This window comes from Lepus europaeus, chromosome 1 (assembly GCF_033115175.1).
Source record: "Lepus europaeus isolate LE1 chromosome 1, mLepTim1.pri, whole genome shotgun sequence".
In the NCBI taxonomy this organism is placed as follows: Eukaryota; Metazoa; Chordata; class Mammalia; order Lagomorpha; family Leporidae; genus Lepus; species Lepus europaeus.
The window spans coordinates 112,399,717-112,423,459 of record NC_084827.1 but is presented as its reverse complement, the minus strand read 5'-3'; the positions used below and the strand labels follow the sequence as shown (position 1 = coordinate 112,423,459).

The 23,743-nt window shown below is 42.2% G+C and overlaps 1 protein-coding gene across 2 annotated transcripts; it reads right to left on the bottom strand.

Annotated features, from left to right (window-relative positions):
• Positions 1-670: 670 nt before the first annotated feature.
• On the bottom strand, positions 671-23,535 carry BBS5 (Bardet-Biedl syndrome 5). Of its 2 annotated transcripts, none has more exons than XM_062200298.1 (12): positions 23,423-23,535; positions 21,451-21,533; positions 16,403-16,468; positions 15,646-15,695; positions 15,399-15,526; positions 13,963-14,098; positions 10,512-10,607; positions 8,761-8,823; positions 4,554-4,688; positions 2,163-2,246; positions 1,218-1,241; positions 671-1,075 (listed from the first exon to the last, which is right to left on the bottom strand). In XM_062200298.1, the coding sequence occupies exons 1-12, from the start codon at positions 23,479-23,481 to the stop codon at positions 974-976; spliced, it is 1,026 nt and encodes a 341-aa protein (XP_062056282.1). In that variant the 5' UTR covers positions 23,482-23,535; the 3' UTR covers positions 671-973. The 2 variants fall into 2 exon arrangements, with proteins under 2 accessions (XP_062056282.1, XP_062056289.1); XM_062200305.1 differs by lacking the exon at positions 23,423-23,535 and adding an exon at positions 23,136-23,154.
• Positions 23,536-23,743: the final 208 nt, after the last annotated feature.

Genomic DNA, 23,743 nt, shown 5'->3' with positions numbered 1-23,743 from the left:
AGAAACCTTTTTCAGTTTAAACAAAGGAAAGCATTAACAGCATTGGTTCACTCATTTTTAACAATCTGAGGTTAGCATCCAGGTTACTAAGTGTTTATGGTTGCACATATAGTTGCATCTTATTTCAAGTGTTTTATACACTCCTTCTTTTCCCACTAGAGAAAAAGGGCTCCTTTGGCTAATTTCAATTATTTGAGAAAGGTTCTTTAAAATGCCTTCTACACTGAAGCAGTGGCCAAAAACTTCAAATGATGCTAGAGAAGTCCCAAATTTTGCTTAACCAACTAATCAGAAAAATAATCTTATTTTTGAAAAGTTCAAAGCTTCAGTGAAAACAAAGAGAAAGGCAATAAATGAATAAAATGATTTTCTTAGAAAATAAATGTATTCTTGTTGTATTTTTGTCAAACCTACATTGAAATTACTTATTGAGATGGTTGCAACATTACAGAGGTTGTTCTCCAGAGTTATAACAGTTATAATTTTCAGTCTTTCCAGAAATTATGCCTAAAATGACATGCTTAAGGATTATAATTTGTATCAGAGTTGGTTTACATTTGGAGCTATGTAACAATATATTTTAAAAGGATTTTCATAGTTAAGAAAGGAGTATTCTGTGAGTCCACAAGACTAATTTCATTCTTTCAAATAATACTTTCAAAACATTAAATGGTGCTGCACAAATTCTTTATTAAGCCCAACATGATACAGTCATTTAATATCTGAGAATTCACATTTTACAAGCTCTAGGTACAAAATAAACATTTACAAGCTAGATACATTTTGATTACAATATTAAATATTAATTTTAGAAAACTGGCAGTTTTCTAAATGAGTTTTTCGGTAGTCATTAAAAAGTTATTTCTTTAAATGTAAAAGCTGTAAATATAAAAACTATTCCATGCCTTATAGCAGGCGACTAGTATCCTTAATCTTGAGATGTCTTTAAACAGAAATCCAGCTCAACTCAAGATCAACTCATTACTTCCCAAAGTCCCTGCAGAGTGAATCCATCCTTCAATTTCTCTATTGCAAGCCCCAGTTCTTCTGAAAATACAGGTTCACGATCTTGTTGCTTTTTTTATAAGAGCATGGGAATAGAGAAGGTGGGCAAGGAAGAGGAAAAAAACAAAAAATAGGGTTCACATAAGTTTGTGAATGCTAAATGTTCGAATATAGAAACTTTTTCTCATGTACTACAGGTAAAATATCCTTACCTTATTGCCATCAGCAAAATAAGCCTGAAAGACAAAGAAAATTATATTTCACATACTGGACACAGAATGATGAATCCGTGGGCTCCAGAACAGGTAATTAATTTGCAGAATGATTTTGTGACTGTTCTCTATGTTCTGTTACTGTATGTTTCGTGGTTTCCATACCATTCTCTATAATGCTGTTAGCACAATTTACTTCCTTTTGCAATCAATATTAATGTCTACAGGAGTTATGCTTTAAGCTCTAAAAAATGTGCTGTGTAAGTAACACATACTTAGCATTGTTAACTTAAAGGCAATAAAAAGAATGACTTCATGCTGTACAATTTCTTATATTTGTTTTAAAAGAAATTGCGAGCAAAACAAAGCACGCAGTAATGCGACGTGTCAGCAAGTGCACAGTCCGAGGTAGTAATAGTTTATAACTAAATATTTTATGCTAATTCACACCTTTGTTTCAAAATATTTGTTGCCAGAGAGGCAATCTGGTCAGATTCAGAGACCACAGGAGTGAGAAAGCATTATTATAATTTTGGCTATTATTAAAATAACCCCAGTTTGGAAACAGTAAAGTTATTGTTCAAATACATATCCTTTTAAAAATGATATATCTCTAACTAAGGAAGTCCATCTCGTGAAGATTAATGATGGCAAGAATGGAGATTAACTAACTGTAATATTTAGATGTTTTATTATTCTAAAGAACAACAACAAAAAACTTGTCACATGCATAAAATCCTATAAATAACTGTGTTCTCAAATTAGTTCCCAGTTTGGTAATTTAAAAGCAAAGTCATAAAAGAAACTCCCTCACTTACCAAAAAGGAAACTCTTATCAAAGGTTTTTAGGTCTATAGTGTTTTACAAACTTAAACTATTACTTAATTAAACATGACTCAGATAAAAACTGTAATAAATGTAATAATTCTCTTTTGCGATGCTCACCACAAAAGCATCTGTGTGATCATCAGGGTCTATTTCCACATCATCTTGAATCTGTTCTACTGTCAGAGCTTCAAGGGACTGTGGCTGAAAATCATCAGATGTTAACAGACATCAGTGACAAGGTTAATTAAATTAACCATTTTAGAGAAATGTAGAATGAGAACAATTAATACTTGTAAAAGGTTAACACAGATAGAAACTACTCAAATCTTAGAAAAATCAACACCATTTACAGTCTATTAAAACTAACAAGCAATAAAATTGCCCAAGTTGGAGATGCTCATCGAAGTCCTAGCTTATTTTACTGACTTGGATACTTAGTTAAATTACTAAAAAAAACTCCGAAGTTTTTGTTATTTAAGGTTTCAATTATATGAAAATATTCAAGAGTATCTGTAACCATGCTACGTTGAGTGTATCAAGATTGGAAAAGGCTCAGGAGTCAATCAAAAAAGTGTAAGCTGAAGATGCTGAAGGAGCAGGTGATTACTGAGGAGTCTGGCAGAGTAGAGTGAAAAGGAGAATGCTGAAAGAAGTGCATGCTGGGAAGAAAAGAAAAAGAATGGTTAAGGAGATGAAATCAATATAGCGTTATAATATAGTGCCAGTGACCAAGTGGTTTTAGCTGGAAGAGGATATATATGGAATTTGACAGGCAGAGGAAAAAACAATGAAGTACAAGGAGTACCAGCAGGCCACAAAGGCCTCAGTGAGGTCAGAGGGACTGAATCATGAATTTTTTTTTTTTTTTGACAGGCAGAGTGGATAGTGAGAGAGAGAGACAGAGAGAAAGGTCTTCCTTTTGCCGTTGGTTCACCCTCCAATGGCCGCTGCGGCCGGCGCACCACGCTGATCTGAAGCCAGGAGCCAGGTTCTTCTCCTGGTCTCCCATGCGGGTGCAGGGCCCAAGGACTTGGGCCATCCTCCACTGCCTTCCTTGTCCATAGCAGAGAGCTGGCCTGGAAGAGGGGCAACTGGGATAGAATCCAGTGCCCCAACCGGGACTAGAACCCGGTGTGCCAGCGCCGCAATGAGGAGGATTAGCCTGTTAAGCCACAGCGCCGGCCATGAATTTTTTTTTTTTAATGATTTATTTAGTTATTTGAGAGGCAGAGTTACAGACAGAGAAGGAGAGACAGAAAGAGCTTCCATCTGCTGGTTCACTTGCCAAATGGCCGCAACAGCCACAGCTAGGCCTAGCTGAAGCTAGGGGCCAGGAGCTTCCTCTGGGTCTCCCACACAGGTGCAGGGGCCCAAGCATTTGGACCATCTTCTGCTGCTTTCCTAGGCCATAAGTTGAGAGCCATATCAGAAGTGGAGCAGCCGGGACTCAAATTGGTGCCTCTATGGGATGCCGGGGCTGCAGGCAGAGGCTTAACCTACTATGCCACAGTGTAGGCCTCTGAATCATGAATTTGTACTCCAATGCACAGCCTGCTTCTTGATCCTCTCTGGTCACATTCTATAGCACAAGAGCAAGAGGAGGCATACAGATTCCTGCTGTAATATGGCTCTACTTGCTGGGCACCAGCAGGGCAGTGATGCAGCAGTAAATGGCAAGGGCACCAGCAGTGCAGTGTACAGTTAGAGTCCCAGCAACAGAACAGAGAGCAAGGGAGCCTGTAATAGAGTGGCCAGTGACAGCACTGTGACAGAGAAGGCAGTGAGGCCAGTGGCAACAGCACCCTGATAGGATGGACAGTGACTGTACCAGTGACAGAGCCTCCAGCAAGGCTACTAGGGACAGAGTGCACAGCGAGAACATCTATAATCAAATGGATAGTGAGGACATCAGTGACAGACTGGATGATGAAGGTAGCAGCTCAGAGGTAAATACAACCGAAAGAGAACTCATGTGCCAGGAGAGCCAGGACTGGTTCAATAGCAAGAAACCCTGAAGAAGGAAAAGAACAGACATGTGAGCCTGACATTCAAAATATTTCACAAACAGTGTGGCAGAGGCATCCAAAAGTGGGAATGGATGCAGGCTACACTGCTGGATCAGACTCCTGGAGGTGCTACACTGTGGGGCAGTGGGGGCAGAGGATGGCATCCATGAAGCTTCTAAGGTTTGCCCGAGCTACCTGGGGAATGAAGTAGAATAAGCATAATGCTGACGGAGAGACTCACGTCTGTCTACCTCAGAGGAGCCCTGCACATGGACACTTACTTAGACAGGCTGCTTCATTGAGAACGGTAGGAATAACCTGCAGAGCAGCCAGTCATAAGACAGGTGATAGGCAAAAATTGGAGAGGTTCAGGGCTGTGGTCAATGAGCACCATTTTAAACATTTTAACATTCAGTTGCACACCATGTGTATATACCTGAATTTTACACACTATGTAAAAGGAATTCAGCAAACTCTGCTGTTCACATACTGAACAAGTTACCTTTTCTTCCATTTCATAATCCACTCCAAATATAGGACTGGCAGAATAGACTTTGTGAAGTGAATTTATCTCCTTCACCGATTCTCGTAGTTTTTCTACAGGATCTATTTTAAAGCCAAGAACATATCCTCCACTCTGCAATTAAAAAAAAAATGAAAAAAACAACAAATAAGCCTGAGGAATGGTATGTATAGTTTGAGGGCACTTCAAAATGTTCATGGAAACATGGAATTATGGGCTGGCGTTGTGGCACAGTGGGCTAAGCTGCCACTCGTGACACTGTCATCTCATACTGCAGTGCTGGTTGGAGTCCTGGCTGCTCCACTTCCACTCCAGCTCCCTGCCAACGCTCCTGGGAAAGCAGAAGAGGACTTAAGTACTTGGGCCTCTGCGACCTTTGTGGGAGATCTGTATGGAGTTCAGGTTCCTGGCTTTGGCTTAGATCAGCCCCAGTCATGCGACCCAGCAGATGGAAGATGTCTTTCTCTGTCTTATCCTTTCTTTCTCTGTCACTCCACATTTAAAAAAAAAAATCTTGAAAAAATTGAAATTAAGAGACAAATTTGGTACAAAAAAATGTGAAATCCATGCATAGTCCCCTCCCTTTTTTTTTTTTTTAAAGATTATTTATTTGAAAGGCAGAGTTACAAAGAGGCAGAGAGAGAGAGAGAGAGAGAGAGAGAGAGAGAGAAGTCTTCCATCGGTTGGTTAGATGCTCAAATGGCCACAATGGCCAGAGCTGGGCTGATCCAAAACCAAGATCCAGGAGCTTCTTCCAGGTCTCCCAAGTGGGTGCAGGGGCCCTAGGACTTGGGCCATCCTCTGCTCTCCCAAGCCACAGCAGAGAGCTGGAGAAGAAGTGGAGCAGCCAGGGCTCAAACTGGTGCCTGTGTCCATAAGGGATGCCGGCACAGTGGCATTGCCAGCACTACAGGTGGTGGCCTTACCCACCATGCCACAGTGCTGGCCCTGCATAGTTTTTTTATAACATACATTTTTCATGAACTTTTTGAAGATGCTTAATAAGCAAATAGGATCAAAAATTTTTGTACCAAAGTAAATTTATCGTTTAATTCTATTTTCCACAAACTTTTCTTTTTATTTATTTGAAAGGCAGAGTTACAGGGAAACAGGGAGAGACAGAGCACTGGCTTACTCCCTAAAGGGCAACAACAGCCAGTGCTGAGTCAGACCAAAGCCAGGAGCCAGGAGCTCCTTCTGGGTCTCCCATGTGGGTGCAGGAATCTATACACTTGGGTCATCTTCCACTGCTTTCTCAGGCACATTAGTAGGGAGCTGGATTGGAACTGAGCAGCAAGGACTCAAACTGGAGACTACATGGGATCCCAACATCACAGGTGGCGGCTTTACCAGCTATGCCACAATGCCAGTCCCTCCACACACTTTCTCACACACGTGCCTTCACATACAACAAGCTACAGCTCTAATTTTCCTTGTTTCACAATATAATATGTAAGTTGGTTTCTTAAACTTTTTATCATGAAAGATTTCAAGAGCAGACAAAAGTACAAGAATGCCTAATGAGCTTCCATGACTACAGTCAACATGCAGCTTAAGCAGTACTAATATATGGTCAACTCTTTTTTTTTTTTTTTTTGACAGGCAGAGTGGACAGTGAGAGAGAGAGAGACAGAGAGAAAGGTCTTCCTTTTGCCATGGGTTCACCCTCCAATGGCCGCTGTGGTTGGCGTGCTGCAGCCGGCACACCACGCTGATCCGATGGCAGGAGCCAGGTGCTTCTCCTGGTCTCCCATGGGGTGCAGGGCCCAAGCACTTGGGCCATCCTCCACTGCACTCCCTGGCCACAGCAGAGAGCTGGCCTGGAAGAGGGGCAACCGGGATAGGATCCGGTGCCCCGACCGGGACTAGAACCCGGTGTGCCGGCGCCGCAAGGCGGAGGATTAGCCTAGTGAGCCACGGCGCCGGCCATATGGTCAACTCTTTAATCTGTCACCCCCAGATTCTTGATCAGCCCCACTCATCGACCCATTCAGGATGATTCTGAAGCATACCCTGTGATCACATCATTTCATCTATGAATGTAAACTGATGTTCCAAAATTTACACTGCAGATTATGAAGGTCAAGGGAACAAAGCTTTTTCTCAAGCTAACTCTTGAAAAGAACTATACATTAAAAAGACTATACATTAAAAGAAGAAATTTATTGCCTATTTGAGGATATCTCCTTGAAGATTTAAGAAAGAAACTTGACCATGCTAGAGAAGAATGTTAAAGAATTAAATAGCATATGATTTAAGAGCACAGGTTTTTTGGCTGATTTTCTGGTTCCATAGCTAATTTACTAGCTGTATGATACTTGGAAACTTATTTTCCTTAATCTCTCCTAAGCTTAAATTTTCTATCCATAAAATGGTTATCAAGTTGCACATATTAAGTAAGCTAATATACACAAGAAACTTGGTAGTTCTTGGAACAGAGCAAGCACTCAATAAATGGAGCGGCCGGCGCCATGGCTCACTAGGCTAATCCTCCGCCTTGTGGCGCCGGCACACCGGGTTCTAGTCCCGGTCGGGGCGCCGGATTCTGTCCCGGTTGCCCCTCTTCCAGGCCAGCTCTCTGCTATGGCCCGGAGTGCAGTGGAGGATGGCCCAAGTATTTGGGCCCTGCACCCCATGGGAGACCAGGAGAAGCACCTGGCTCCTGCCTTCGGATCAGCGCGGTGCGCCGGCTGCAGCACGCCGGCTGCAGCACGCCGGCCACAGCGGCTATTGGAGGGTGAACCAATGGCAAAGGAAGACCTTTCTCTCTGTCTCTCTCTCTCTCTGTCCACTCTGCCAAAAATAATAAATTAAAAAAAAAAAATGGAAGCTACTGGATATGGAAAAGGGATGCATAGACATTCATCTTTAGATTTAGAATTTAGAGAAGTAGTTTTAAAAATCCCTTTCAAGGGGCCAGTGCCATGGCACACTAGGTTAATCCTCCGCCTGCGGTGCCAACATCCCATATGGGCACCAATTCTAGTCCCGGCTGCTCCTCTTCCAGTCCAGCTCTCTGTTATGGCCTGGGATAGCAGTGGAGGATGGTGGATGGCCCAACTCCTTGGGCCCTTGCACCCGCCTGGGAGACCAGGAAGAAGCTCCTGGCTCCTGGCTTCGGAACGGCGCAGTGCTGGCCATGGCAGCCATTTGGGGAGTGAATCAACGGAAGGAAGATCTTTCTGTCTTTCACTATCTGTAACTCTACGTGTCATATAAATAAAAGTAAAAAAAAAAGTTTCAAAAATATGTTCTAAATGTATTTTTGCAAAAGCCTGGCACAATGGGGCAGAGCCATTATACTCAGACACAGTATAATCTTTGTGTGAGAATATAAAATCTCAGACAGGATGTGTGAACATTTCTGTATACATCTGCAGTCTCAGAGATTGTCTTGTGAATCAGTCAAACCTAGAATCATAATCTAGTCCCACAATTTTCTTTTATTTATTTATTTATTTATTTATTTTTTATTTATTTTTGACAGGCAGAGTGGACAGTAGAGAGAGACAGAGAGAAAGGTCTTCCTTTTGCCGTTGGTTCACCCTCCAATGGCCGCCGCGGTAGCGCGCTGCGGCCGGCGCACTGCGCTGATCCGATGGCAGGAGCCAGGTGCTTATCCTGGTCTCCCATGGGGTGCAGGGCCCAAGGACTTGGGCCATCCTCCACTGCACTCCCTGGCCACAGCAGAGAGCTGGCCTGGAAGAGGGGCAACCGGGACAGGATCGGTGCCCCGACCGGGACTAGAACCCGGTGTGCCGGCGCCGCAAGGCGGAGGATTAGCCTAGTGAGCCGCGGCGCCGGCCTAGTCCCACAATTTTCTACTTGTGAGACCATAAGCAAGGTTCCTAACTTCTCCAAATCTGTTTCCTTGACCAGAAAATGGGGGAAAAAAAATAGTACTGTATCACAGGGTTGTTAGATTCATAAATACATAAAAAGCCTATAGAACAGTGACTGGATTCTGTCATTAATAATAAAAGTGAGGGTCATAGTGATAATAATGATAAACAGCCAAGATTCTTCCTACGGGGACAATTACTGTAAGACCGCAAGGACTTCATTAACCTACAGCTAATATTCTTCTTGGGACGTAAACAGGTTACTATATAAATAAAATAAAATCTATATTGTCACATAGTATTTATAATCTACCAAATATTAAGAAAAATCTAAAATAACTTACCTGCTGAGAGCTTTCTATGACAAGAGCTAGGCCAAATTTTGAATCTCTAATCTTTATTGAACGCTAGGTATAAAATGAAAATAAAAAATTCATGTTATTATCTTGTCAACACAAATTTTTAAGCTTTTACACAAAATCTACTTTTCATTGTCTAAAGATTATAATTATCCCTCTTTCCTCCCTGAAACTCCCATAGAGATCAAGTAAATAAACCCAGATGCATCCTGAAAACAGGTGGCAAACATGTAAGCTAACACAAAGATGATATCCATAAAAAAAATGACTAAAATACCCTTTACTTACAGACAATCAACTTTTCTGAATATTTTGGATAAAAGATTAGCAATCTTTTCACCATGGCAAACCACTGGCTTTCATGGTTCTTTCTGAACCTGTGTTAGTTTTTACAAGTCACATTGCCTTCTGTTTCTCACATCACAGGTGTCTAAATTACTTCTTAAAAAACTTGAATTTCCTGGCCGGCGCCGCGGCTCACTAGGCTAATCCTCTGCCTTGCGGCGCCGGCACACCAGGTTCTAGTCCCGGTCGGGGCACTGAGCCTGTCCCGGTTGCCCCTCTTCCAGGCCAGCTCTCTGCTGTGGCCAGGGAGTGCAGTGGAGGATGGCCCAAGTGCTTGGGTCCTGCACCCCATGGGAGACCAGAATAAGCACCTGGCTCCTGCCATCGGATCAGCGTGGTGCGCCAGCCGCAGCGCTCTACCGTGGCGGCCATTGGAGGGTGAACCAACGGCAAAAGGAAGACCTTTCTCTCTGTCTCTCTCTCTCACTGTCCACTCTGCCTGTCAAAAAAAAAAAAAAAACCTTGAATTTCCATTTTTTTTTTTCAATAAGCTAACTGTGGGGTAGACACTGTGGTGTAGTGGGTTAGGTGGCTGCTGGGTAGCCCCACATCCTATATTGGAGTGCCCGGGACTGAGTACCACCCACCCTGCTTTCAATCCAGCTTCCTGCTAATGCACCCCATGGGAGGCAGGCAGCAGATGCTGGCTCGTCTTTGCCACCAACAGGGAGACCCAAATGGAGTTCCTGGCTTATGGCTTTGGCGTGGCCCAGACCCAGCTGTTGAGTGCATTTGGGGAGTAAATCAGTTAATAGAAGATTTCTCTCTTACTGTGCCTTTCAAATAAATAAATAAACATTTAAAAAGTCAGCTTATGGGCATTCATCATTGGTAGTAATTGTCAGTAGGAGATAGGCAGTGACTCCAGTGGTCTGGGAGAAGGGAGGGGGCGTAGCAGCACAATGGCAGATGGTGCCTGTCGAAAAGTGATCACACATAAAACGTGCTGGGGGTTAATGGAGAGCCACATTGTATCTAACATTAAACCAGAAGACCAAAAGCCCAGAGATGGGTATTCTATGTTGGGTGATAGCACATCACACTTCCAGATAGATGGGCACTGGAAGTTGAACTCTGAGAAAAAGAGAGAAGAAAGAGAAAAGCTTTAACAGCATTGTTATAAAAGCCTGGCCTGTCATCTAACTACTTTACACTTCACCAGGAGTACATACAATCCCAGTTAAGAACCATGGAACACTGGCACCTGGCTGTCAATAGGTAATCTAACCAAGTGAGTGACTGACTGGAGGTGACAGTGGCTAAGACAGAACCTGCAAGAAGTTGATATACACTTAAAAAAGGAGACAGAAAAAATCCATTAAATCTACAAAGTCCTATCAACTGCTGAACAGGAATTATTCTGTATTAGAATAAGGTTAGTATGTACTTACAATTTGCAGATAGGGTATACTGACATTAAAACTGTCATTCATATTTGCATGCCACACAATTCTCACATTGGTAATAAAAAAAGTTCCTAAATTTCCCTGTAAAATACAGAAGGACAGATTAATCAATGTTTACTTCTTTTTTTTTTTTTTTTTAAGATTTTATTTATTTATTTGAGAGGTAAAGTTACAGACAGTGAGAGGGAGAGACAGAGAGAAAGGCCTTCCTTCTGTTTGGTTCACTCCCCAAATGGCCGCAACGGACAGAGCTGTGCTGATCTGAAGCCAGGAGCCAGGTGCTTATTCCTGGTCTCCCATATGGATGCAGGGAGCCAAGGACTTGGGCCATCTTCTACTGCTTTCCCAGGCTACAGCAGAGAGCTTGAATAGAAGAGGAGCAGCCGGGACTAGAACTAGCACCCATATGGGATCCTGGTGTTGCAGGTGGAGGATTAACCTACTGCACCATGGTGCTGGCCCTGATCACTTCTTTTAATACCTATTCCTTATATTGTAAACACCAGAATAATAGTGATTATCACAGCAGCAGATAACAGGACTGAATATTGTGGAGTATCAATGACTCCATCATTCACTGGACAGCAGGACAATTAGATGTCCGAGAGCCTGGTCTCTGGAATCAGGCAGAATCAGACTATGTAATCATGGAATCATCACTACAGTCAAAACATAAAACAGGCCAGCACCGTGGCTTAACAGGCTAATCCTCCACCTTGTGGTGCCGGCACACTGGGTTCTAGTCCCGGCTGGGGTGCTGGATTCTATCCTGGTTGCCCCTCTTCCAGGCCAGCTCTCTGCTATGGCCCGGGAAGGTAGTGGAGGATGGCCCAAGTGCTTGGGCCCTGCACCCGCATGGGAGACCAGAAGCACCTGGTTCCTGGCTTTGGATCAGCACGATGCGCCGGCCGCAGCGGCCATTGGAGGGTGAACCAACGGCAAAAAGGAAGACCTTTCTCTCTGTCTCTCTCTCTCACTATCCACTCTGCCTGTCAAAAAACAAACAAACAAACAAACAAACAAAAAAACACATAAAACATCGGTCAATTGGAGTGACCATGGGCAAATTTATTCTTGGTACGTTTTATTTAATGAAAAATGGAGATCAGATTAGATAACTCTAGTAAATAAAACCCTTAGAGTAGCTTGACATACAGTAAGCATTCTATAGTGTTAGATCTTACTATAACATTATTCAAAAATCTAAGATAAGGCAAGAGTTGAGAGACAAAACATATTTGATAACCCCATCTAAGCACAGATATATTTTCATGGCGTTTCAACACAAGCTAGATCAAAACTGTTCTCCAAAAAATAATAAAGAAATAAAAAACATATAGGGGTGGCTCTGTGGGGTAGTAGGTAAAGCTGCTGCCTGCAGTGCCAGCATCCTATATAGGCTGCAATTCAAGACTCAGCTGCTCCACTTCCCATCCAGCTCTCTGCTATGGCCTGGGAAAGCAGTGGAAGACGGCCCAACTGTCTGGGCCTCTGCACTCATGTTGGAGACTTGGATTAAGCTCCTGGCTTCTGGCTTTGGATTGGTCCAGCTCCGCCCATTGTGGTCATTTGGGGAGTGAACCAGAAGATGAAAGATTCTGCCTCTTTGTCTCTCTCTCTCTGCCTGTGTCTCTCTGTAACTTTCAAATAAATAAATAAATATTTTTTTAAAAAATCATAAAAACAAAAACACAAAAAAAGGGGAAAAAAACCACCCCAACAACTGTTTTCTAGTTGTATGATTCCTCAATATCTATTCAAAATTATTCTAGAATAATAGTTTCAAAGCATCTTTAAAACCTAACAACATAGCATCAAAATGAGCTATTTCCTTTTTTTTTTTTTTTTTTTTTTTTTTGACGGGCAGAGTGGACAGTGAGAGAGAGAGACAGAGAGAAAGGTCTTCCTTTGCCATTGATTCACCCTCCAATGGCCGCCGCGGCCGGCGTGCTGCAGCCGGCACATCGCGCTGATCCGAAGCCAGGAGCCAGGTGCTTCTCTTGGTCTCCCATGGGGTGCAGGGCCCAAGTACTTGGGCCATCCTCCACTGCACTCCCTGGCCACAGCAGAGAGCTGGCCTGGAAGAGGGGTAACCGGGACAGAATCCGGTGCCCCGACCGGGACTAGAACCCGGTGTGCCGGTGCTGCAAGGCGGAGGATTAGCCTAGTGAGCCGCGGCACCGGCAAAATGAGCTATTTCCATCATTTATCATTTTCCATCCTCACTTCTCCCTTATTCCTCCTCTCCCCCCAAACACACACATACAGGGGAATTTTGAAGCCTGCAATCTAATGCGGAGCTATAGCCACGCTCTCTATTTTATAGTAGTAATGATTTGGAGTACAATTGTTAAGCACAAGCTGCAGCGGAACTCACAGAAAGCAGCTTTCAAAAAGTGACATCTAAGCTATGATCTAAAGCAGAGGCTGGTAAACTACAGCCCATGGGCCCACAGCTAATAAAAATGTTTATATTTGTAAGTGGCTGGAAAAAAGTCAAAAGAATACTTTGCAACATATAAATACTGTACTAAATTCAAATATCAGTGTCCATAAGTAGAGTTTTACAGATATACAGCCAAGCTCACTTTACATGAAACAGCTGGTTTCATGCTACAATGGCAAGACATATTTATTATTGATCCTTTTACAGAAAAATGTTGCTGACCCCTGACCCAAAGAATGAGAAACAATTATTCAGATGGGGAGCTGTCTATATCCTATAGAATGTTTATCAGTTTAAAACCAAATCTCCCCAAATGAGCAAAGTTCATTTACAATTTATGTTTATGATTCAATGCTTTAGCAAGAAGCATTTCATTCAAATACAACAGTGGTTATCATCCTAGTTTGTAACATACACACAAGCTGAAAACTATTCTTAATAAGAGATAAAATTTTCTCTAGAAAACTTAATTATGTTTACTTGTTTCAGCTATTAAGGGCTTACACATTTCAAATGGTAGTAACTTCAAAAGGAAAAAAAAAATTACAATGGATTTAAGAGTCATCAACATGAGTTGCAGGTTTGAATTCTCAAAGATCATATTAAAAGTCTTCCATGATTGTCCTCAGTATGGTCTCTTTCACTAGCATAAGTTATCAAGAGGTAAAGGGCAATATAGTATGGGACAAACTGAATGAGTAAGAACACAACTCCTAGGGAACTGAGTTTTTAATCTATGAGAAAAGGCAACCCAACCAGATGATTCCAAAGGTTCATTCCAGCTCCAAATCCTATACAGAACAAAAGTTGCTAAAAAGAGCATAAAATCATAAAAATAGATATCAGAAGATTATTTTATACCAAGAGTTATAATAATTTATCAAATGCTGTAATACTGAATTTAATTACAGTTGAATGACTATATGAACCCAAACATGAATGAAAAAATGTTCATAAAACCCCAAAATTCATCAGTTGTTTGCACAATACCTGATCACTGGATAAATTCCATACTCCATTGATTTTATCATATACATGTTCTTGTGGCAATAATCTCAGTTGCTTATTTTGAATCAGTGCACTTCTCAATTTAAAATCACGATACATTTTAGAAGTTTCATAGGCTCTATAAAGAAGAACCAAAATTGACTTAGACTTTGTTTACACACTCACTTAAAACACATTCGTGTTTATGTCCATCACTCAAATTTCCTTTCAATAAGCTTTGGTGAATATAGTTTTCTGTAGACCTCTCTCTTATTTTAGTATAGTTCTTGCTCACTTTATTCTAGTAACCTATTTTTTAGATGTCTAATTTTCAAGGTAATACATATCATACAGCCTCAATGATAGGAAATGTATTTTCTGTTTTCCTATCAAATGCTTCCCTTTCTTCAATTTCTAGTTTTAGTCAAAGGCATTATTATTCTTTGACATAAAGAGGGGTTCAATTATTTTGTACACTGCAATCTGAAGACACTGTGCTCACATCCACCTCCATTCAGAAAAACAGAATGAGTCTGTACAATTTCAAAGGAGACTGAGGAGAGGAAGGGAAAAGTAGAGAGGGAGAGAGACAGAGAGACAGGGAGAGAATAAAAACCCTATTTACTTTGTTCCTTTCCATGTCTCCTTTCTGAAAAATAATATGGAAAAGAAAACTCTGGTTAACTTTTGATCAGCTGGCTGTAATCTTAGTCCACATGAAGTTGGGCTAGCTTTTCTATTTAATAAAATTGAAGTTCCTTAGTAAGTTTAGAACCCACTTATATAATCTATTTCCTTTATTGATGTATTTTGTTAGGTGGAATTTTAGGTTGTGTGAATTGTAAGTAAAAAAAAATAAACAATTATGTATATTTAAAAATTCAACAAAATTAAAAATCAAATACCAAACTAGCAAACTAAGAAATATGACAGAAATTAAAATTTAAAATAGAAGGGTATAAGTAATAAATTCACAATAGAAAATTACAAATGACCAAAAATGTATGAAATACATGAAAAACTTCAGTATCACTAGCAATAGAGCTTGCAGGGAGATAGCATCATTCCTTACCCTGTAAATCCTTATATTACAGAATTGTCTTCAGAGCAGTCAATAGGGATGGGTAGTTGGTGTACTGGTTAAGATGGCACTCGGGATGCTTGCATCCCATATTGAGTGCCTGGGATCAAGTCTCAGCTCTGCTTCCCATTCCAGCTTCCTACTGGTGTGTATCCTGGGAGGTAGCAGGTGATGGCTCAACTAGTTGGGTCCCTATCACCCAAATGGGAGACCTGGACTACATTCACAGCCTCCAGCTTTGGCTCCAGCCAGGGATTACTGTGGGCATTTGAGGAATGGAACCAGTAGATCAGAGATCTGTTTCTGTCTGTCTCTCAAATAAATAAAATTTTCAATAATTCGTAAAGTATCACAATACCTGTGTACTGCAATCACAGAAGTAAAAAGTCTAGGACTTCCAGGAACCAAATTTGTAAATATAAATTCAAAACGAGTACCGTTACATTTTGTTAGTATATAAAGAGCTTCTGTTTGGCCTCGTAATTTCTGTAAAGACAAATTTATTTAAAAGTTTGGATTTTAAGAGGAATTTCTCATTTAAAGTGAAACAAGTATTAAACTCAAAATATCTTAGGTTTCTTCAGAATAAGATTTTTCAGACTTACAGAGTTAGCAATCCTTGTTGTAATATTCAATATGCAGTTGTAACCGATGGCTAGAATTCAAAAGCAAAGAATTTAAAGAACATGATACACTAAACTTAGGAAAAAAAAACTTCTGTAATAAAGCTATAAACAGAATTCTTAATTTTAAAAATTAAACACTTATAGCAAAACAATTAAACTTTTTTTTATGAAGCTACAAATTTAAGTTAAATAATTAAAAGAACTGGAGAGTCAATTCTGCCTCTGAACAACAACTAAAAGCATCCATAACATGGGAAAAAGGAAGCTGCTTCTCTAAAACCTGCACAGCATCATTTACTGAAAATTTTCACATCACATAAAAGGAGAAGGTCTAGCTGGATAACAGCTTAAAAAAAAAAAAACAAAAACAAAAACGAAAAACGAAGCAAAATTGGACACAAAGACACTCCTTCTATTAGAGCGTAGATCTCCCTTCTGTGGGATTACCTGAAACAGAAGTTACAGCAAGTTGTCAACAAAAAGCAAGACAAACCATTCAACACGAAAGCCCTTATCTCACATGTATTCAAGATACAAAATAGACAGATTGAAAAATAATAATGAGCTATTTATTTTGCATTAGGATGTAGTTTGGTTAGTCTAGGGTTTTTGAAGCTTTTTATCAATTTCAGATTTTACATATCTCATGATACAGCTTTTGTGATATCCAAAGTTACTATGCAACTCCCTGACAAAGGATTTTTTTCCCCTTAAATTACTGAACAAAGATACTTACAAAGATTGACTCTGGGTAATGCCAAAGAGTGCCAAATAATTCTTAAATTTGTTACTAAGAGTCTACCTAAAAGCAAACAAAAATAGATTAGTTCATGTAAGGCCACATTTCTGTAGCACAAAATAGCGTGGACATGGAACTTTTAGCCCAATATTAGTAGCAACAGTAATAGATGTTTTTCTCATATATATTAATTGAAAATATTTGTATGTAAAATATAAAATGAATGATTCAGAATCCAGAAAGACAAAAATCTGAGAATTTTAAAAGGGATACAGGAATTTGCTGCCTCCCAAGGACAACAGCAGGGAGCTGGACTGGAAGTGAAGGTAGAGGTAGGACCTGATCCCAGGCACTCTGATATGGAATGTGAGCATCCCAAGAGACAGCTTAGCCTCCTATACTACAATGCTGCTCGTGTGTATTATGTTTTCGTCTTGGTAGAAGCTGCTGTAGAGCCTCCGTTTTTAGGTCACGTGGGTACAACTGAGAATGAGTATGGGATAGTATAATTATAAAGCCATTCACTGATATTACAGTTTTCAAATGATGCTCATATATACACCAATGCTGCACTGGAGTATTCACTTGGTAGTTCTCATCTAGATGTTCCATATACTTATATACCCAAATTTGCTATAAGCTGAACGGGCTGAAGTCAGTTTCTGGTTTTGTATGTCTCATTATTAGCATCCGATTGATGTCCCTAAACTGAAATACAAAGTTAGAAAAACTATTTCTCAAAATGTGTCCTGTGGAATAACAATAATTCCTAAGAATGCCACAATAAAAAGAAAAAAAACAAAGTTGGGGCTGGTGCCATGGTACAGTGAGTAAAGCTGCTGCCTATGGTACTGGCATTCCATATGGGTGCTTGTTTGAGTCTTGGCTGCTCCACTTCCAATCTACTCCCTGCTAACATGCCTGGGAAAGCAGTGGAAGATGGCCCAAGTACTTGGGTCCCTGCACCCATGTGGGAGACTCCTGGCTTTAGAGTAGCCCAGAGCTGGGCTGTAAATCAACTGGGGAGTAAATCAGCAGACAGAAGATCTCTCTGTCTCTTCCTCTAACTCTGCCTTTCAAATAAATAAATAAATAAATAAATCTTTTTTTTAAAAAAAAGGAAAGAAAAGTCAAATAAATCTGAGCACGGTAAACTGTGTTTTAAATATTTACAACACAATTAGCATATTAGGATATCATGAAATAATAACTTCTTAAACACAACAGTTTTCCAAATTATAACTACAGAAATATTTTGGTGAGTAATAAACAGCCAGGTCATACTCTCCTCCCTGAAAACCCCCAGAATGTCTAAAATCAGGGGAACGAAGCCTGAATAAATAGCAGAGTGAGATGGGATAGCAAATGAGAAATGGAAAAAAAAGGACTCAGAAGGAGACTGTGGCAAATTATAGGTTATGTTTGATAAATCAAAGTGGCAAGGTTCATAAAAGATCACAGGAGATGAGGCACTACATTGGTGGACTGGGTCCAACAGAAAATAGATGGATGACTGAAGTTCATTTACAAACAGACATACTACAAAGGCATGGGTGAGAGGTTAGGAACCATAGGCCATAGGAACCATAGGAATCACCAAACCTGCGGCCATCCCTGAGCCAAAGGGGCAAGAAGAGGGAGCAGTGAACATCCAGAAGGAATAAGACTCATGGAGACAACTGCTTTGAGAGGAGAGACAAAGCCAGCCTAGCACTGGGAAAGAACCCAGGAAATAAATACTGAAGCCTCACTCCCCTGCCTCCTTTTGACCTTCTGCCACAGCTCTTCTGGCTGGAGGCCAGAGTGCAGAGGAGCCCTTTGATATAATTGACATAAGCCATCTTCTCAGGGTGAGGGGAGAAGGGTGGAGGGTGCTGGACCTAGAGGACAAATGGAAACCAGTGGCACAGGCAAAGAAAGGTTGTGGACAAACTAGCAGCTCTGCAATGCAATACCAAGAAATTCAGAGTTACATCTACTAGCACTGCGGGCAGCAGGGTTGGGTTGGGGTTTAAGATTGAAACTTAGGAAAACTCAAAATTTCTGATTGGAGAATAATGTGATAGTTTAGAAAGCAGTTTAGAAAGCAATGTAGGCAATCTGATTCATCATTTAGTAGCTATGTGATCTTAGAAAATTTAACTAACCTCTCTGTTCCTCAGTATTTGAAGGGAAAAAAGATAGTAATATCTACTTCTGTGTGTATATAGAGATATATACATTTTATTATGAAATGAGATTAAATATTATATAAAAGATCCAGCCAGAACAGTGACTGACAAATAGTAAATATTCAAAATGTTAACACATATTATTTTAAAAATATTTTCATTGTTTACCAATTCATTCTTATAACTTTTTAAAAACTAAATAAATTGGTTAATGCTTTCCTCATGCCATTTCTCTCAGGAGATATTTTGCCTCTACAACTGGGCTATCAGTCCAGAAATCTATTAATTCTATTATGTTTTCTTATCAGGACCACAAGAAAAAATTCAGGAGTAGGAATGCCTTATTAAACCACTGGGGAATGGTTTACTTTTTCTGCTCTTGATACTTCTCCTGTAAGTACCCAGCATTCCTACGCTGCCTCTTTGCTCCTGAATGGCCCTATCCTATAGCTCTGACTCCAGTGTTCCGGGCATGGACTTTTCTCTCCAGCCTCCTAGACACCAAGATACAGCTGTCTGTTTCTCCTAATCTCTCAAATGCTGAAATACGGCTACCCCTGTTTCATTGTCACATAGCATCCATGCACAAAGCTAATCTGATCAGTGCATGTCCGGGTGGATTAAATGTGATAATCTTCTGGAGGTACTCATCGTTTTAATACAGGGCTTCTAACTGGGCAATGCCTTAACTTGGTCATTTCAAACTGCTGGAAAGTAGGGGAAGAAGATGGCTGGAAGGCAGGATTCTCCTTTCCTTTTCTATCTCCTTATAACCAGCAATTCTTCATACAACTATCAAATTTCATCTGAACAAAGGTTTCTGAGGTCTCGCAGACACAGAGCTGTTTTTATTAACAGTAGGATTTCAGGCCCTATGATGGGGATTTCTGGCCAGGAAGGTTTTCTTGCCCTCCCTGCTTCACCAGGACTCTGCAGTCAATGAGTGACAACTCTCAGAAAGTTCTATTATCCATGATCTTTGTCTGTAGTAGTGGACAGGCTGCCACGTAAGAGTTTTTGTCAAACTATGAGAATCATCAAGCTTACACTTGGCTTTCTCAGGTTAACTCAGATTTTGTTGAGATACAGGTACCTTGAGGGTGGTATTATTATTACTCAAACCCCTAAGGCATAAACCAGGATTTCTGCTAGATCGTCATACTTCACTCTCACCTGGGAACATTTCAGAAATGTGATACAAGGACTCCTTTAAGGGTGGGCCCTAGCTACCCACAAGCCGCTATGGTGACAGGTTCCCGTCACAGAGAAGAAAGGCTACAACAGCAACTGCCACTCACATTTCACCCCAGGGCAGACCAGAAGAAAGGCTGAGAGGGCAAGCGGCCACTCTGGAGGCTGCAGAGAGACGTTCTGCATAGGGGTTATGATCCTTCCCTATAAATTACTGATCCCCTTACCTGATTGAAGTCTCCTCCATTTCCCCATTCACTCCTCTGCCCAATAAGTGGTTTGCTCCAAAAAGTGCTTTTCTGGATACACTAAGCTACTACACCTCATCTCCTATTTTCATCCTTGAAAAACTATGATGGGGGTGGGCACTGTGGTGCAGTAGGTTATCTGGCCACTCAGGACACCCACATCCCACATCAGGGTGCTGGTTTGAGTCTCAGCTGCTCTGCTTCCAATCCAGCTCTCTGTTAATGCAGCAGAGGATGATGGCCCAAGTACCTGGGGCCCTGCCACCCATAGGGGAGACTTGGATGGAGTTCTGGGCTCTTGGCTTTGGCCTGGCCCAGCTTGGCTATTGCAGCCTTTTGGGAAGTGACCCAGGAAACAGAGGATATTGATAACTCTGTCTCTTTTGCTCCACCCTTCCCCCACCTCTGTCACTTTCTGAAACATACAAATCTTTAAAAAGAAAAACCAGTATTGATGCTTCTAAGACCTGCTGTTTACTGGTCACTCGCCTTATGGACAGCTGCTGGATATAGCCTGGGCTTTTTAAGTTCCAGTCTTGGGGACAACTGGTTTGGGAAAGACTCTAGAGTCCAGCTGTGGCTCTTTCTCAGTGACAGAAGAGTCTCACAGGAAGTTCTAGTACTTGACCTATAAATAGACTACATAATGCAGCACTAAACCTGCTCCCCACAACATCTCCAGACGCTAATCTTAGGTAACTGCATTACTCCTGGATTTCTTAAAAACAAAGTACACCTCCATGTACCACAGCTAGCATCTACTTAGGTTCCACGGCCCTTTGTCCTTTTTGGGGGAGACAGCTGCAAGGGTCATAAGTATCCCATTTCCCTGCAAACAGGGCTCCTGGAATTCTAACAGTTAAATGGAACCATGCCCATATCAGAAGGACTTACTGAAGGACCGAAGGTAAGGGAGAACCAGAGACCCCTGGCTACAGGTTAATACCACCCCTTCTGCTTCAGCCCGGGAAGTCTCATGTGGATTTTAACTTTCCCACTCTCACAAGTATATATGTACATATATATATATATATGTATATATATATTTATTTATTTATTTGACAGGTAGAGTTACAGACAGTGAGAGAGAGAGACACTCCCCAAATGGCCACCATGGCCAGAGCTATGCTGATCCGAAGCCAGGAGCCAGGTGCTTCTTCCTGGTCTCCCACGTGAGTGCAGGGGCCCAAGCACTTGGGCCATCCTCCACTGCACTTCCGGGCCACAGCAGAGAGCTGGACTGGAAGAGGACTAGAACCCGGTGCCCATATGGGATGCTGGTGCCACAGGCAGAGGATTAACCAAATGAGCCACCGTGCCAGCCCACCTCACAAGTATATTTACATATGATGTTGTTTCATATATTCTCCAGATAGTATGGTTAAACATTTGTAAATTAAGCCAGAAATATCAAATTATGAGAAAGTATACTCACCTCTATCACCATTATTTCCTTTAGTGTCTTCAATTGAATCTAAACAATCAATAAGGACTTCTCCAGGTCTTGTTTTCATTTGTCTAAAATAAATATAATGGTTTAAATTTTTAAAATTTTTGTTTAATTACAATATCCTTACAATCTATTTAGGGAGAGAACATAAATGCATACAAAACAGTCAAAAGTATAAACAAAACTGTAACAAGTGTTCATGCATTCGCTAATAAAAGGTGTTGAAGAGCACCCAGAAGCTGGAAATCAGTGGGACCTGGATAAGCCAGAACAAGAAGGGGCAGGATTTTCAGGAAGAAAGGGGAAAAGGAGAGTCCACAGTTAAAGGCCAGGAGCAAGAAATCACAAGGACACGCAAGAAGATTGGCCTGGTTGGGGAAGAGGTATTGAGAAGTGGTGAGTGAAATACAGCTGGATAACTAAGGCTATGGGAACACCGAACGTCAGGCTGGCAGGGGTGGGCCTTACTCTGGTCAACGAATAACACCCCTAGAGGTTTCCAAGCAGAGGGAAGGACATCAGGGAGTTATGGAAGGAATGGCAGCAGAACAGGGGTATATAAAGCATCTTTGGGAGTTAGCAAACACACACAGGAGACAAAAGGAAGTAAGTCCTCAGCTGAAAATGTCACAACCTAGTTAGCTTCACTTCCTGTAGCTACAACCTCTCCTGTAATAGACCCTGCTTCCCAGCCAACAGGGTTTAGTCCTCCAGGACTCTGCTTCTGACCGAAGTGGAACTTTCCCTTTTCCTTCTTCCCCGCAGTGGACATTCCCGCTACCCTGAAAAGGCCCTCCCCAGCCTCTGGCGCCCAACTCAAACACTATTTCTTCTTGGAGCCTTCTCCGGCAGAATGAATTGTCCTACTTCTATGATCTCTCGGCCTGTTGTACATCATTTCAGGAGGGTAATTACCACATTCAGAACAGTCAGTTGTCTGTCTGCCTCTCTAGAATGGAGGAGTATGCGATCCACTTCCTGCCTCTAAGTATCCACACGGTAACTAGCACATAGGAAGCATTTGACAAATGTTTAGTAAATTGAAGATATTAATGACACGGACTGTTGCTGGATGAGGAACACTCCAAGAAAGACAGAAAAAGTCAGAGAATACGTGCGATACCTAACTATGGTTTGTAATTTCACAAATTCCTTTCCCTCCCAACTTCTTAAAGGATCCAACACCATGCTAAGTGTTTATGTGTCCAGTACAACTCGCCGGAGAAACGCATCCATATTTCACTCTTCCATCTAAGAACGTGCAGCCCACGATAAGGAATACTAAATGGCTAAAAAGTTCCACGCCATCCATTAAGAACGTTAGCTTTAATGTTTCCCATTCCTTACTATTTCAATGGACATCATTTTTTTTTTTTTTCCCGGCTGGACTTATGGTCAGGAAGTTTCTACGTCTCTTTAAAAAACGGGGCTGTGGTTTGGGGAGGCTCCAGAACAGGCCTCCCCCTCCTCCCCGCGACGGAGGGTCACTGGACGAAAGCTCACCATGGACACACACTCAAGAGTGCTTATTACTCCTCCCTCTCTGACTCAGGCTCAGAACGATGCAAGTCAAGTGCCGCGATTCTAGACACCTCTAGGTTTACAGCCCCGGTGTCCTGGGCCCTGTCCTGCGATCCTTGCGCCACACCACACTGAAATCCCACGCTCACTTGGATTACTTTGACGCCCAAGCCCTGGCTGCTCCCGGCCACGCCCGGCCACACATCCGAAAGTGTCCTCCGGGCCAGATCCGGGCAGAAGACGGCACGCGGCGGAAAGCGCCGTGTAGACGCGCTCCCGCTGTGGCGCCAGCCTCCCGGGAGCCGCAGCGGCCCAGCCGGTCTAGGGGGTCTCCCGAGGCGCGGACGCCCGGCGCAAGCCTCCGCCCGCAGGCCCCGAATTAGCGCCGCCGCTCCCACACCACACCGCACGTCCCAGGGGACCTAGGGAAACTCACTGTGAGGACACGTCGAAGCGGACGTCCCGGTCCTCCCAAAGCGCGTCCAGCACGGACATGGTGGCCAAGGTCCGCGGCCCGCGGCGGAGGCCCAACCGCGTCCCGCCGGCTCCAAGGCAACGGGCCGCGTCTGGCACGACGTCTACGGCGGGCGCCGAGACCCAAGCTTCCCCGAGGTAGCGCGCGCGCCTTTTCCTGCTAAGCCGCTTTAAACCGAGAGTCAGGGCTGGGAATCTACCAGAAGCTGAGTTAGCCCCTTGTGCTTGACTCCAGACGACCCTCCTCGGTCCAGTAGACGTCCGTTTGCCATCCCGTTCCTGC

Bases quoted from the DNA above. Each gene is read 5' to 3' on its own strand.
- BBS5 (XM_062200298.1), bottom strand. From the start codon at position 23,481: ATGTCCGTGCTGGACGCGCTTTGGGAGGACCGGGACGTCCGCTTCGAC. The intron at 15,527-15,645 runs GTAAGTCTGAAA...TTGTCTTTACAG, and splicing joins CAACAAGGATTGCTAACTCT to AAATTACGAGGCCAAACAGA. The intron at 14,099-15,398 runs GTATTGTGATAC...TCTTCTTTATAG, and splicing joins TCTGTGATTGCAGTACACAG to AGCCTATGAAACTTCTAAAA.